Source organism: Cetorhinus maximus, chromosome 5 (assembly GCF_964194155.1).
Source record: "Cetorhinus maximus chromosome 5, sCetMax3.hap1.1, whole genome shotgun sequence".
Classification (NCBI taxonomy): Eukaryota; Metazoa; Chordata; class Chondrichthyes; order Lamniformes; family Cetorhinidae; genus Cetorhinus; species Cetorhinus maximus.
In genome coordinates this window covers 39134536-39151419 of record NC_135883.1, presented here as the reverse complement: position 1 = coordinate 39151419, position 16884 = coordinate 39134536, and the positions used below count along the sequence as shown (strand labels likewise).

The 16884-nt window shown below is 44.5% G+C and overlaps 1 protein-coding gene across 1 annotated transcript in view; it reads left to right on the top strand.

Annotated features, from left to right (window-relative positions):
- LOC144680613 (uncharacterized) overlaps window positions 1-16884 on the top strand; it is a 447610-nt gene that overhangs the window by 300110 nt on the left and 130616 nt on the right. Inside the window, exons 22-23 of the mRNA XM_078541787.1 lie at window positions 1351-1404; window positions 13282-13353. Coding sequence (XP_078397913.1) covers window positions 1351-1404; window positions 13282-13353 — 126 coding nt within the window. The remainder of the gene's footprint in view (window positions 1-1350; window positions 1405-13281; window positions 13354-16884) is intronic.

Here is a 16884-nt window from a genome sequence, read left to right as displayed (position 1 = left end):
AGCGGGGGCGGGGCCTGCTTACCGACGCGTAAAATGACACGCGGTGACGTCAGGCGGGCGTCCCGACGTCACTGCATGTCATTTAGATTTTCAGGTTCGGCGGGCATGCAGCCAAGTTGGCTGTGTGCCCGCTGAACTGTCAAAGGCCTATTAAGGCCTGTTAAAAACTAATTAAACTAATAAAATGAGCTGCCCGTCCAACCTTAAGGTTGGCAGGTGGCCTTCGCATTTTTCATGGAACCTCATCCACGGGCAGGATGAGGTTTCATGAAATGTTTAAAAATTCAATAAAAAAATGTTTTTAAATTCGTTGACATGTCCCAGGTCATATGACACTGTCACATGAGGGGACATGTTTTAAAAGTTTTTAATTTCTTTATTTAGATGTTTAAAACTTAACCTAATCTCCCTGAGACACCTGTGTGCCTCAGGGAGATTTCTGTGCTCTTTCGCGTGCATGCCCGCACAGGGAGCGCCACACTGGGCAGGCCTTAATTGGCCCGCCCACGTAAAATGGCGGCGCGGCCCCAATTGGGGCCGCAGATCGGGCTCATACCCGCCCATCCCCACACAACCCCCCTAACGGGGGAAAATTTCTGCCCAGGAAACTATCAATGATTGTCGTAAAAACCCATCTGGTTCACTAATGTCCTTTAGGGAAGGAAATCCACCATCCTTACCTGGTCTGGCCTATATGTGACTCCAGACCCACAGCAACATGGTTGACTCTTAATTGTCCTCTGAAGTAGCCTAGCAAGTCACTCTGTTCAAGGGCAATTAGGGGCAACAAATATAGTTCCTGCTAGTGATGCCCACATCCCATGATGAAATAAATGTTTAAAAATGCATTATTTATATTGTATGGAATCAACACATATTTCCTATGCTTTCCCAATTTAAAAATAAAGTTAACAAAAATAGGTTGCTCAGATAGTACAACATAAGTAACGCTCATACTTTGAATTGATCCAGATCTTTAACTAAATGTTTTGAATGGGAGAGGGTCTACCAGCTACAGGGAAACACACTCTCCTCTCCAAGGAGAAGCATTGGAAATCAGGTGGTTACAAAAACACATTGCAGGAGGCCTGAAACCCGATTGGCTCACCCTTATTCTCAGTTGCATTGTATAAGAGGAACTAAGTAAAATAAAATAATGAAGAATAACTAAAAGGAGAAATTCCATAACCTGGTGCTCCCAGTGTAACTCAAGTAATTGTGGTCTCCCCATTTGAACCACTGGATCATGGAAGCTCCCCCTCCCCCACCCCACCTTTGTTAATGCATTAAAAATTAAAGCAAATTCATAAAATAGCAATATTAAATTGTTTAATCTGCTTCATTCTGCAGGGTAATAAGGGTGAACGTGGAATCCAAGGTATTCAAGGACAACATGGTAATAAGGTAATGGATCAAAATTGTACAATTTATTGTGATATAAATTGCAACTCATTTTGATTCTGTCCAAACATAACTCTGATTAACCTTTTGAGGACCAAATAGCATTTCTGCAGTTTAAATATGCAAGGTCAGTTTTGTTGAATTTCTGCATTTAATTGTAAATTATAAAGTATTCTATAGTTCCTTGTTTTATTTAGAACTTTTTAATGCTGTACAAGAACAACATTGTTATTAACAAAGATAATATTTAGTGTACCTATTGTTATGCAAAATGATAGGACCTATTAAATAGTGCTCAATTTCTAAAACATAAATATATTGTACGCTCACTTCAGCAGCACCATCAGACTGTGTGAACCCAGCGGCATCAGTGCATATCAACTGGACATCTTTTTGTTCAGCTTCCATGTCAACTTTTTCCTATTTTAAATTTACTTGCTCATTTTTATTCTGGAAACTTCCTATGTAAACTTAACACACTGTAATCAGATCAGCCTGGCACTGGAGACACTGTAATAACATACACCTGCCACTGGTGACACTGTGAATGCATCACGCTATAATTACACCCTCCTTCCCAAGATGACACTGTAAACATGTCACACCATAAGTACACCTTCCTTTCCCTGATGACATGATAAACATGTTATGCTATAATTAGACCCTCTTTACCCTGGTGTCATTTTAAATGTGTCTCATTATAATTACACCCACCTGCCACTAGTTACTGTAAACTGTCACACTGTCATTATACCTATCTTCTACGCTGCAGCACCTCAGATTTGTTACTCTCAGCTCCTCAGTCTGTAATACAGAGTAAAACAGATTGCAGCTGAGGTAACTGAGTGAAGATTTGGGCCAGAATCTTCGGGTCAGGGTGCGGGAGCAGGCCCCCTCGCCGACACGTAAAATGACATGCGGTGACGTCGGGCATGCGTCCCAACGTCACTGCGCATCATTCCGATTTTCATTTCGGTGGGCACGCATCAGAGTCGGCTGCGCACCCGCCAAACTGCAAAAGGCCTATTAAGGCCATTTAAAAACTAACTAGAACACTTAACAGAGCTGACAATCCAACCTTAAGGTTGGCGGGCAGGTGAAGAGGCCAGGCGGCCTTCACATTTATCATGAAACCTCATCCACAGGCGGGATGAGGTTTCTTGAAGTGTTTATAAATTGAGTAAAAATTTTTATTAAAGTTCATTGACATGTCCCAGCTCATGTGACACTGTCACATGAGGGGACATGTCTTAAAAAAATGTTTTCTTTATCAAAATTTTTGACCATCAAACAGAGCTGCCTCAGGGAGATTTCTGCACTCTTTTGCACGCGAAAGAGCACAGGCCCCTACTCAGCCTACTCCCCCTGCTTGCACAGGGAACGCTCAGCGCTTCCGGGTGCGTGTCACGCTGGGCGGGCCTTAATTGGCCCACCCACATAAAATGGCAGTGCGCAGCCGATCACGGGCGGCGATCGGCTGCGCACCCACCCGCACCCGCTCCCACTCAGCCCCCCCGACGGGGAGAAAATTCTCCCCTTGGGGTTTGGTGAGAGGGGGAGCTTTAAGTGTTACTTTTGCTCTTAAAATCTAACCTAGTCTGTAATTAACAGTATCTGGAAAGTACTGTGTAAGCAGGCAAAGTTCTTTCTTTTTTGCAGTTTAGACATGGTAAACTCAAACTCACCTGTAGGAGCTGAGTGGTTAATTAGCTAACTGGTTCAATCTGGTTACTGTAGCCCCAGTTCAGTTTACTATGGGTAGGATTTTTAGGTCAGCATGCGGCCGGAATTGGCTGGCCCGGGAGCAGCCAGGGAATGAACTGCAATCCGCGATTGGCCCCTTCTAAACAATTAAATAAAGATTTTAAAATCACAAAAAAATGTCACAATCAGTTACCTGAACATACACATGTTAAAAATTCTGTCCATAGATTTTTCTTTCTCCTTCATTTAATAATGGAAACCTCACCCCACCCTCGGATGAGGTTTTATCAAACCTGCAAAATCCACTTGGCAGATTTGCCCTTCCGCCAACCGTAAGGTTGGACGGACTACGAAAAATCAGGGACAGTTGGTACTTTAACAACTATAATTATCTTCTTAATTGTAAGCTGGCACACTTTTGATACTCGCACGCGCCCACCGACCGAAATATCGTGCGAGTGCAGGATGACGTTGGGACGCTCACCTGACATCATCTCGTGCGATTTCACGTCTGATTGGGTCAGGCACGCACCCGCACACCAACCTAAAAATCCTGCCCTATAAATTCGGGGTCCTTTAGTGCAGCCAAGGCAAATGGACTGCAGCTGACAAACTGAGTGAATACTTGGAGTTTGGTGAAAATGTTAATTTTGTTCTTAAATTTTCCTCTTAAAATCTAACCTAGTCTGTAATTAACAGCAACTGGAAAGTTATGTGTAAGCAGGCTAAGTTCTTTCTTTCTTGCAGTTTAGATATGGTAAACCCACTCTCCGCTGTAGGAGCTGAATAGTCAATTAGCTAACTGGTTGAATCTGGTTACTGTAGCCCCAGTGTAGTTTACTATGAATTCAGGGTCCTTTAGTGCAGCCAAGGTAAACGGAGTGCAGCTGAACTGAGTAAAGACTTGGAGTTTGGTGAGAGGGGGGAAGGAGGTATTCGTTTCCTTTTTCTATCTTTCTCGCTCCATGGAAATTGGTTCTTGCTCTACTACAGAGAAGGGAGCTAACTATTTGATGAGTATCAGGTAAATGGGTAAGTTCTATTCTATCCCTAAGGTTTAAAATGCTACATAAATTGGTGGTAAAGTTAATAAAATATATAAGAAAGCAACATAAATAAGTGATTAATGTAATTAAGTAATTAGTAAAAGCACATTAAGAATGGCAGGACAGGTGATGTGTCAAGGCTGCAGCATGTGGGAGCTCCTGGATAACATTTTGATCTAGGGCAAACACGTCTGCAGTAAATGCTTGCAGCTTGAGGAACTTCAGCTCAGAGTCATTGAGCTGGAGGATGAGCTGCAGACTCTGCGACACATCAGGCAGGTTGAAAGTTACCTGGATGCTTTATACCAGGAGGCAGTCACACCACTTAGGATAGGGTCTTCTGATTTGGTGAATGGTCAGGGGCAGGAGGGTGTGACTGTGAGTGAGGCAGGTAAGGGGACCCAGAGAGCAGAAGTGCAGGAGTGTGAACCTCTACAATTGTCCAACAAGTTTGAGGTTCTCTCAGCTTGTTTGGATGAGATCAGGGGCTGTAGTGTGGGTGAGCAAACTGACCGTGGCACTGGGGTACAGGAAGCCATCCAAGTTAGAGGAGCAAAAGGGAATTCAGTGATAGTAGAGGACAGTAAAGTGAGAGGGTTTGACACTGTTCTCTGTAGCAAAGAGCAAGAGTCCACATGGCTGTGTTGTCTGCCCGGTGCCAGGGTTTGGGACATCTGCTCAGGGCTGGAGAGGAACTTGGAGTGGGAGGGGGAGGATCCAGTGGTTGTGCTCCATGTAGGTACCAACAATAAAGGCAGGATGAGGAAGGAGACTCTGCATAATTAGTATGAGGAGCAAGGCACCAAATTAAGAAGCAGAGCCTCAAAGGTAATAATTTCTGAATTATTACCTGAGCCACGTGCAAATTGGTTTAGGACAAATATGATTAGAGAAATGAATGCGTGGCTCAAAGACTGGCGTGGGAGAAGTGGGTTCTGGTTTGTGGAGACAAGAGAGATAGGTATTAATATGGGAAATGATAAACAATCGTGACAGGAAGAGAAAAAGAGTACAAATCTAAGAGTAAATCAGCAGATCAGGCTAGACGCTACAAAAATAATAAAAGGACAAAACTAAAGGCTCTGGGTGGAATCATCCCAGATTTGCACTAAGTCTGGTAGCGGGCGGGGAAAAAGGACATTTTACCTGCAAGCCGCAATGGTGACTTTTTCACGCCGTATTGTCCCAATCATGCCTCATTAATAATGCATTCCTGGGAAATACGCCATTTCGATGGCTGGCGGGATCTCATTCGCCCACCACACCATCATCTTGCCGCTTCATGACATGGGGCGCCATATTTAAAGTACAGCCGCGCAAACATCTCTTAGTGCTTCCAGACAAGGATTGCTACAAAGAAGTCATGGCCCCGAAAGGCAAGAAGACTGCAGCACCCCCGGTTTAATGATGCATCCCTCGAGCACATTTTGGATGCAGTGGAGGTCCACCATGATGTCCTCTACCCATGCTCTGGCCACAGGAGGGACAGCAACATCACCAATCCAGCTTGGGAGGTGGTGGCAGCGGTGGTCAGCACCAAAGCCCTACAAAAGAGGACGGCCATCCGGTGCCGAAAAAGGATGAATGATCACCTCTGTTCCACCAAGGTAAGTCATTCATCCTCACTCTCAACTCACACACTCACAAACCCATCACACATCCACACGGATCTCATTCACTGCCAGTTCAAGGGACATCACCATTCACTCTCTTAAACACACACCTTCATTGTCCTCATCCCGTCCATGGGACCACTCACCACCCACACATACCAGACATAATTATCATCTGGCCTGGCAGGCGTCCTGCTTATACTCTCTCCCTCTATTCATGGAGGACAAGCTGGCACACAACAACAGGGAGAGGTCTCAGACTGGTGGAGGAATGCCTGAAATTAAGGTCCTCACGGGCTTTGAAAATAGAGCCATCCAGCTGGCAGGTGAGGATGTGAACCATTCCTGTGCTGACACTGAGGCCGGCGGTGCACTGCCAAGTGAGGATCCAGCAGTGCAACATCCATCAGACAACCATGCTGTGAGTGATGTGTCCTGTTCCACAGTCCCCTGCCAAGCATTAATTATCTCTCCTTGCTTTCACGGACACATCTGGGAAACAGCCGATGGAGTCCACGACCCAGGGCCTCCAATCAAGTCCCAAAGAAACCTCTGAAGAGGAATCTGAAGGCACCTTCATTGAACAGCCGTCACAGCGCTCAGGCACACACCTCGGTGGGACCTAGTACTAGAGTAGCCTCGGGGTCACAAGCTGGTGAGCACATCGCATTGTCTGATCCACAGCGAGTGGTGGCAGGGACTTTCCCGGTCTCCGGCACTCAGAGGACTGCTGGAGGCCAGAAATCTGCTGTCTCCTAGTCAGATGACGAGCCTCTGGACTTAGTCATGTTTCAGTTGCTGGAGCTACAAAGGCAAGCTCGGGAACATCAGGAAGGGATGTCCACTGCACTCCTTGGATTGCAAGGTACAATGGAGGAGTCCATCTGCCTTCAGGCTGAGGTGATAGTGCAAGCATGGCAATGCACCACGGTCAACACTGGTAGGCTGGCAGCCACCATGGAGACTTTGGTCCAGGACATCAGTCTTGCACTGCAGCACAGGCTGAACTCCACTGCTGACACCATAGTTTGCCTCCAACAGCGTGTACGCGAAAGGGGCGTGGGGCAGCTTGATGTCACTCAATCTTCCCCTTCTCCTCAAGGAGTCAGCCAGGGGCTCTGGGGCACCCATAGGGAGGAGGATCAGCAGGTGCACACCCTGGGGTCATCCACCCAGGTGATTCCAGAAGTGTCCGGCCCATCCGAATCCCTTCTTCCTGTGGCCCCAGCAGCTTCAGCTGCACAGGCCAAGGAGGGTGCCATTGTCGCACAGCAGGACCACGAAAGCAGGCCGGGGTCCTCCAGGTCTCAGCCCTCCAGAGGATACCCCCTGCGGTCATCGCAGACAGGGCACAGCAGTCAGCAGGCTGCCTCTGCCTCCACTGTGCATGTCAAGGGAGCACCAAGATGTAGCGGCAGGGTTAGGAAGGTTGAGAAGATGTAACTCTTTTGAGTCAATTTTTTCGACTCTGGACAGGTGTTAATCACTTATACATAATGTTCACTATTGTAAATAAACTCCCAAGAATGTCCTTTTTTTAATTCATTAATGGGATGTGGGCGTCGCCATCTAGGCCAGCATTTATTGCCCATCCCTAATTGCCTTTCTGCAGGGGCGGGCCTGACACGCCAATGCGATATTTCATTCGGTGGGCATGCGACGGAGTCGACTGCGCACCCGACGAAATATAAACAGCCTATTAAGGCCATTAAGAAATTAATTAAAGCACTTAAGAACACTGCCCCTCCAACCTTAAGGTTGATGGCACGCGAAAAGCCCAAGCGGCCTTCACGTTTTTCAGGCAACCTCATCCACAGGCGGGATGAGGTTTCCTGAACCTTTTCATAAATTTTAAAACATGTCCCAACTTATGAAACACAGTCACGTGAGGGGACATGTTTATATAAATTTTTAAATAATTTATTTAATCATTTTAATATCCATTCAATCTCCCTGAGACAGCTCCGTGTCTCAGGGAGAGCACTGGCCCCAACTCTCCCTCCTTCCACCACCAGCACAGGTAGTGCGCTACCAGTCACGTATTATGCTGGACGGGCCTTAATTGGCCCGCCCACGTAAAATGGCGGCGCGCAGCCAATCGCAGGTGGTGATCAGCTCCATGCCTGCCCCCGCCCTCTCCCACCCAACCTGCCCGCCATAGGAAAAATCCTGGCCTAGGAGTCGTGGACACTCCCTGGGAACCATGCACGGACCTGCAGGATACTTTTGTGGTGGTCTCACACCAGCTGAACATAATTGACCGCTTGTTGTGACAGAGATCTGAGCACCACGTGAGTGCAGTCGATGGCACCCTGCACCTGTGCGAAACCTGAGACCTGGGAAAATCCCAGTGCTCTTGCATCCTATCCCTGAAAGGAGCCACTGGCGTAAAAATTGAGCGCCGCAGTCAATTTCACTGCCACAGGCAGTGAATGCCCTCCATGGCCCCGTGGTGCCAAATCCTGCAGCAGCTAGAAGATGTGACCAACCAGTTACCTAGGCATGTGCAGCCTTTGGCGACACTGGTTCTTGGTCATCTGCAGGAATGAAAGGTGGCGTCTATAGACCCTGGGTCTAGCTAGGTACCGAACAGTGACGGCTTGCTGTGGCTCTTCAGCGGCGTGTGCAGGAGCCCAAGTTGTCCCTTCTTCCTGAGGGTGCTGCTCCTCCCTCTGCCCAGCCAGGCGCCTCCGTCGCTCTGCTCTCCTTCGCCTCCGTTCTCTGTACACCACGAGGCATACAGATAGGTCACCAGGCTCCATGGTCCTGATGTACTCCTGTTGCAGGATGAAAGAGAAAGACGCGTGGTTTATCATGGGTGTTCTAAGAACCTTTCTTGGTTAAGTCTGAAGGCCCCTTAACGCATCCCAGAGAGCGCTGGCCACCACTTGGTTGTCCACAGCGCACTGCGTGGCTGCCCGAGTCCCCACCCACCTCCTCCCCACTCCACCTGACCGATTTGCGCCAGCTTCACCCATTGGACTGCAGGCAGTACTCTCAGCTCAGTCATTCTCCCAGCCCCCATTGGAAGGCTGCACTGTTAGCTTGAACCATGGGGGAGGCTGGTCCAACCCTGAATGACGACACTGTGCCTCCACCAGTGACTGCTCCATGGCCAGCCCCAGTCATCCAATTGTTCTGCAGTCCATTAAAACACTCATTAGTTTGCAGTCTGAGCCTGAGGAGCATTTGGTGGCAATTTCATGCCTCTGCGTTGCTTGAGTGGACAGATAAACTAGAGGACCGATTCAAAGCATGTCAATGTGGCTGCGTCTGAACTGTCTCAGCTGCGGAGGAATGGCCACTTTATACAAGGTTTACCTAATGTGTGGCTGCTTCCCTACCCCCCAGCCCACACTTGCTTGGGCACTGCCATCAACTGCAGTGCAGCCTTTGCCCCCCACAAGTCACCTCAACCACAGTGAAGCCCTTACCACCCCACAAGTCACCTCAACCACAGTGCTCCGCCACCCCCCCCCTCCGCAAATAGCCCCAATCACAGGGCAGCCCTCGCCCCAGCACCACACTGTCAGCCAGCCGGGAAAAAGCAACTTGCCTGTGCCCTTGCCTGAATGTGCGGTGCCTTAAATTTGAACTCCAACAGGCGACCTTGGTGAGCGCTGCGCAACATTATTGTACACTCACCTCCAAGTTCTCCTCAAAGTGCAGCCTGCCAAGGGCACACCTTATAAATGCTGTTGTGAAACACATTGGTGTGCAATCATGCCAACTTGTTCGGCTGATCCAGCGTGGGGGATGATTTGAGCAAGCTGGGCTTATAATGATATGCAGACTTATTACAGTGAAGTTCCCAACGTCCGACGGCGGAAAACACGGCCCAGCATTGACGAGCAGAATGGATGATTGCAAACTGATTTCACGACGTCATGAAACCGATTTTTGGCCTTCTTGCCATATTGTCCACTAACGCTGCCAAACATGTCTGAAAGCAGTGAGCACGGAAAATTCCGCCCTCTGTATATAAACACACGTAGCATTCAAAACAGAACAGATGAACTGAGAGCGCCAATAGAAATAACTAAATATAATCTGATAGCCATTACAGAAACATGGCAACAGGTTGATATAGATTGGGACCTGAGATTTGAAGGGTACGTAAGATTTAGGAAGGACAGAAAGTTAGGAAAAGGTGGAGGCATGGCTATGTTAATTAATGATGATATTAGCGCACTAAAGAGGGATGACCCAAGTTCAAGAAACCAGGATGTGGAAGCGGTTTGGGTTGAGATGAGAAATTCTAAAGGCAAGAAGTCACTTGTGGGAGTAGTGTACAGGCCTCCTAATTGTAACTACACAGTAAAACAGAGTATATGAGAAGAGATAATGGGAGCTTGTCAGAAAGACACAGCAATAATCATGGGGGATCTTAATCTACGTATAGTCCGGAAAAATCAAATGGGCAAAGGTAATCAGATGAGAAGTTCATAGAATGCTTTTGGGATAGTTTCTCAGAACCGCATGTTCTGAAGCCAACCAAAGAGCAGGCTAACCTATACCTGGTATTGAGCAAAGAGATAAGATTAACTGATACAAAAACAAAAATACCTGGAAAAACTCAGCAGGTCTGGCAGCATCTGCGGAGAGGAACACAGTTAACGTTTTGAGTCTGAATGACCCTTCAACAGAACTAGGGTCATTCGGACTCGAAACGTTAACTGTGTTCCTCTCCGCAGATGCTGCCAGACCTGCTGAGTTTTTCCAGGTATTTTTGTTTTTGTTTTGGATTTCCAGCATCCGCAGTTTTTTTCTTTTATCTTAAGATTAAATGATAACCTCACAGTGAAGGCATCCCTGGGTAGCAGCGATCATCATATTATTGAATTTTCATTCATTTTGAGGGAGAAACAAGTGCGCCCATGACTAGCATTTTAAACCTAAATAAGGGCAATTATGAGGCACGAAAGCAGAGCTAGCTAAAGTGAACTGGCAAATGAGGTTAAGGGATAGGCCAATAGAGGTTCAGTGGCAGACATTTAAAGGGATATTTCAGAATACACAGAATATATACATTCCAATGAGAAAGAAAAACTCCAAGAGGAGGGCCCACCATCCGTGGTTAACTAATAAGTTAAAGACAGTATCAAAGTTAAAGAAAAAGCATATAACTACACAAAGATGGGTGGCAGGTCAGAAGATTGGAAAGAATATAAAGAACAGCAAAGAATGACAAAAAGATTAATAAGGAGGGAAAAATTAGAATACAAGAAAAAGCTAGCTAGTAATATAAAGACAGATAGTAAGAGTTTCCATAGATATTTAAATAAGAAAAGAGTTAACAAAGTGCATCTGGGGAATTGATAATGGAAAGTAGGGAGATGGTGGATGAATTAAACAGGTATTTTGCTTTGGTCTTCACTATAGAGGACACAAGTAATATCCTGCAAATAGCTGTAAATCAGGAAATGGAAGGGAGGGAGGAACTCGGGGAAAGTTACAATCACCAGGGAAGTGGTATTGAGCAAATTGTTGGGGCTGCAAGCTGACACATCTCCAGGTCTGGATAGACTTCGCCCTAAGGTCTTGAAAGAAGTGGCTACTGAAATAGTTGATCCATTGGTTTTAATTTTCCACAATTCCCTAGATTTGGGGAAGATTCCATTAGATTGGAAAATAGCAATTGTAACTCCTTTATTCATATAGGGAAGGAGACAGAAAGCTGGAAGCTACAGGCCAGTTAGCCTAACACCTGTCATAGGGAAAATGTTAGAAGCTATTATTAAAGATGTTATAGCATGGCACTTAGAAAAATTCAAGGCAACCAGGCAGAGTCAACATGGTTTTGTGAAAAGGAAATCATGTTTAACCAATTTATTGGAGTTCCACGTGCTGTGGATAAAGGGGAACCGGTGGATATACTGTACTTAGGTTTCCAGAAGGCAATGATAAAGTGCCACATCAAAGGTTATTGTGGAAAATAAGAGCTCATGGTGTAGGGGGTAACAAATTGGCATGGGTAAAAGATTGGCTAGCTAACAGGAAACAGAGAGAAGGCATATATGGGTTGTTTTCTGGTTGGCAGGAAGTGACGAGTGATGTGCCACAGGAATCAATGCTGGGGCCTCAACTTTTTACAATTTACATAAATGAATAGGATAAAGGGACTGAAGAAATGGTTGCTAGATTTGCTGACACAAAGATAGGTAGGAAAGTAAATTGTGAAGAGGACATAAGGAGGCTACAAAGTGACATCGATAGTTTAAGTGAGTGGGCAAAGATATTGCAAATGGAGTATAATATGGGCAATGTGAAATTGTTCATTTAATAAGTTTATTATCTAAATGGTGACAGATTGCAGAGCTCAGATTCAGAGGGATCTGGGTGTCCTAGTGCATGCATCTCAAAAGGCTAGTATGCAGGTACAGCAAGTAATTAGGAAAGCTGATAGAATGTTATCATTTATTGTGAGGGGAATTGAATACACAAGTAGGAAGGTTATGCTTCAGTTGTACAGGGCACTGGTAAGACCACATCTGGAGTACTGTGTACAGTACTGGTCTCCTTAATGTAAATGCAAGAGAAGCAGTTCAGAGAAGGTTTACTAAACTAATACCAGGAATAGGCAGGTTGTCTTATGAGGAAAGGTTGGACAGGTTAGGCTTGTATCCACTGGAATTTAGAAGATTAAGAGGCAACTTGATTAAAACCTTTAAGATCCTGAGGGTCTTGACAGGTTGGATGTGGAGAGGATGTTTGCTCTTGTGGGAGAATCTAGAACTAGGGGTCACTATTTAAAAACAAGGGGTCGCTCATTTAAGACAAAGATGGGGAGAAATCTTTTCTCTCAGAGGGTAGTGAGTCTTTGGAACTCTTCCTCAAAAGGCAATGGAAGCAGAGTCTTTGAATATTTTTAAGGCAGAGCTAGATAGATTCTTGATTAACAAGGGGGGTGAAAGGTTATCGGGGGTAGGCAGGAATGTGGGGTTGGGGTTACAATGAGATCAGTCATAATCTTATTTAATGGCGGAGCAGGCCCGAGAGGCCGAGTGGCCTACTCCTGCTCCTAATTTGTATTTCGTATGTATGTATGTAACGCCCGTGTCCAAACAACTCCTCATATTTCCAAATTCCCTTAAATTCTACCATTTGACTATCAATAAAAATATAAAATCAGTAATACCTGAAAATGAGGGCAATATGACTTTAAACGGAGATTGAATTATGCCTGTGTACCCAATTCAAATTATACCCAAACTTCTATTCCTGCTTCTCCTGAAGACTACATTGGTCATCCATGCAATGCAATGGAAGGTTTGACCAGTACTTTACTGAAATTAATCATGACCCATAGTTTGTAAAGCACGAGATTAGCTCACTCATTGAAAATTTCTCTCATTCAACACTAATTTTGCTGGATATCATCGAATGCTTTTACGGTTTTTACTTTGGTAAGCATGTACCAGAATAATTTCAAAAGGACAAGAAAAAATATAGAGTTGGGTTTGGTCATGGCAGTTCCTTAAGAAGAGCAATGATGGCTTTTGTTTTATATTAAATAGGGGCAGAAAGGAGAACCGGGTTTACAAGGTCAGCCAGGACACTCTGGAATGCCAGGAATGAAAGGAATAAAGGTATAGTGTTTCTATTCTCGCTTTGTGGCCCTGTCATAATCTTCACAAGAAGCTCCCTGGCTCAACAAATTTGTCCAGTGAGTTGAGCTATTCAGGCTAGGAACCATTCTGGTTTGTGCCACACCTCAAAGCAGTGGTCAGCTTCCCTGGACTGTAGCTAAATCAATCAGGAATCTTGCTGTCACTATCCACTAATCACTGTTAGAAGTCTTCATGTGTAGACTAGCTTGAATTTGTCTACAGTGCTTGTCCTGCATGAATAGCTCCCCAACACCCACTGCTGGGGCACACACACCAATTAATGACTGTTTGAACAAGGTTTCTAATGGATTCATACCCCAGTAATAAGTCACACCTTCAGGAGCAGAGAACGGAAGAAATTGGAACGGAACAAAAAATTTTCCAAGAAATTTGATCTGCTATATGATATTTTATTTTTCATTAAATTACAGAATTCATCAAAGATCCAAAGAACAGTACTTTTTGAATTTATTTTCTCCATTCCTCTCCCATGGGCACTGACTCATGCTGACTCACTTTTCACAAGTGCTAGCTATTTTCCAACTGTCAATTGAGGTGTTGAGTGTCAACAGACTATCATCCAGACTATTGAGCATCACAGCAAAGCTTGATTGTCCACATTGACAACAAATACATGAAATTTCCAGTAAGGGATCACTCAATAGTGATCAAGAGTGGAAATCCTTTACTTGAATCAAATTTTAGATGTCTGCTGCTTCCCTCACTTAATTAACTTAGGAACATGCTGGCAACTAAACTTGGAATCTTCCTGATTACCATATCAGTACCCCACAGGCAGTATGTTTACTCTACAGGCTATCTGGGGAAATCATTCATTGTGTAGATTATTTATGCATTTTCATTACTATTTAAAAGTTCACAGAAAGGAGATTCTCAGAATTGATATAGTAGTATCAGATTGAGAAGTTCGGTTAAATCTTAAAGCAATTTATAATTGTTATTCGGATGAGATTACTGCTTGGTGATCATTACCATGGAACTATATTGCATAATTGTACTATAAAATAGTAACATTTTTATTTTGCATTGTTCTGTTGTTAACAAGAACAATTGAATGTCAGCATATACTGAAACAATACTGTGGCTAGAAGAGCAGGTCAGAGCCTGGGAATTCTGTGGCCAGTAACTGTCTTCCCAATTCCCCAAAGCCTGTCCACCATCTACATGGTACAAGTGTAATGGAATACTTTTCACTGGCCTGGTTAAGCACAGCTCCACAGCACTCAAGAAACTCAACACTACCCAAGACAAATCAGCCCTCTTGATCGGCATCCCATCCATCACCTCAAGCATTCACCCCCTCCACCACCAACTCACAGTGGCAACAGTGGGTATTATATACAAGATATACTGCAGCAACTCACCAAGCTTCCTTCAGCCACACCTTCCATACCTGTGGTTTCTACCACCTAGAAGGCCAAGGAAAGCAGATGCATGGGAACACCACCACCTGTTCCCCTCCAAGTCACGCACCATCCTAACTTGGAACTACACAGTTCCTTCACTGTTGCTGTTTCAAAAACCTGTATCACCCTTCCTAACAGCACTGTGGATGTACCTACACTAGATAGACTGCAGTGGTTCAAGAAGGTGACTCACCACCTTCTTGAGGGAAATTAGGAATGGGCAACAAATGCTGGCCTTGCCAGTGATGCTCGCATCCCATGAAAGAATAAAATAGTTCCCAAGTTAATTGCAAAAGCCCTACAACAAATCTAAATTATTAAAGGCTGATAATTATGCTTGAAATGATGGTGATTCGAGTAAAAATTTGGGACAGAATAAGAAGTTGGCTGAAGGACCTGAGATAACAGGTACTTGTTAGGAGAGTGATGTCAAGATAAAGGAAGATGCTGAATATAGCCTTCAGCTGGGTGGGACTCTACTCGCTTAGTTCCATTCTTAACTATCTAATAATAACCAGAGTATCACCTGCAATGGCTGCTCTGCCCACTCTCACACCATTCTATCCTAGCTCCCCCAAGGATCTATCTTTTCCCACCGCATCCCCATTTCTCATCTACATATCCCTCAATGACTTCATCTGAAAACTAGCATCATTAACACTGATGACACCCAGCTCTGCCTCACCATCACCTCTCTCATCCCCTCCACTGTCTCTAAATGATCAGACTTCTTGTTCAACACCCAGTATTGGGTAAGCATAAACTTCTTCCAGTTAAATATTGGGAAGACCTAAGCCATTGTCTTTGTCACCGCTACAAACTCTATTTCCTGGCCACTAAATCCATTCCTCTCCTGACAACTGCCTGAGACTAAACTAGACTATTCACAACCTTGGTGTCATATTTGACCTGGAGATGAGCTTCCAACCATATATCTGTGCCAATAAAAGACTGCATATTTCCACTTCCATAACGCCACTCAACTTCCCCTGCCTCAGGTCATGTGCTGTTGAAACACTAATCTATGCCTTTGTTACTTCAAAACTTGACAATTCCAATGCACTGCTTGCTGGCCTTCCAAATTTTACCCTCTGTAAACTTGAGGTCATCCAAAACTCTGCTGCTTGTGTCCTTATTGCGCCAAGTCCTGGTCACCCATCAGCCCATATTCGCTGACCTGCATTGGCTCCAAGTTAAGCAAAACTTATAAAATTTTAAGATTTTTAAATTCTCATCCTTGATTTCAAATCCCTCCATGGCCTCACCCATTCCTACTTCTGTAATCTCCTCCAGCCCCATAACCATCTAAGGTATCTGCATTCCTCTAATTCTGGACTCTTGAGCATCCCTGATTTTAATTGCTCCACAACTGGTAGCCATGCCTTCAGCTACCTAGGCCCTAATTTCTGAATTCCCTCCCTAAATCTCTCCACCTTTCTTTCCTCCTTAAAACCTATCTCTTTAACCGAGTTTTTGCCCTAATAACTCTTTCTGTGACATGATGTCTAATGTTGCTTTATAATACTCCTGCATATAAAGTAATGCATCATAGAGGGGAAAATTTCTCATTCCTTGGTCATTTTATTGAACAGTACATCAATGAAACTGGTGTAATAGTACTGATCTCAAAATTCCTGCAATGCTAAAAATAGATTAAATGAACATTGACATAATGTACCAAAATAACAGATTTTTGCTTGTTACAATTTTATTTAGTTTATATGAGTTTGTACAGCTTTCCTAAGCTTCAGAATCAATTAAAAAAAAACAGTATTTTACTCCAGAGCAAATCTGGCACAAAAGCTTTTATGGTATCATCACAGCGGAGGCAGCAGGAGTGTGGAGCCAAATAATTAAGCACTTGCCTGATCATTCTCATTCAGGGCTTTTGAGCTGCCAAAAGAATTATTAGACTTTAATTAAGAGCTTCCATTCTCTCAGTAAAGTGATAACTTAAAAAGGTTAACATTCACTGTACAATAAAAAGATTGAGAATATTTGCATTTTAATTTTTAAAAAATCACTAAAAAAGATGCACCTCACATCCTTTTAAAAATAAATATAGGGGAGTATAGTTGGTGCT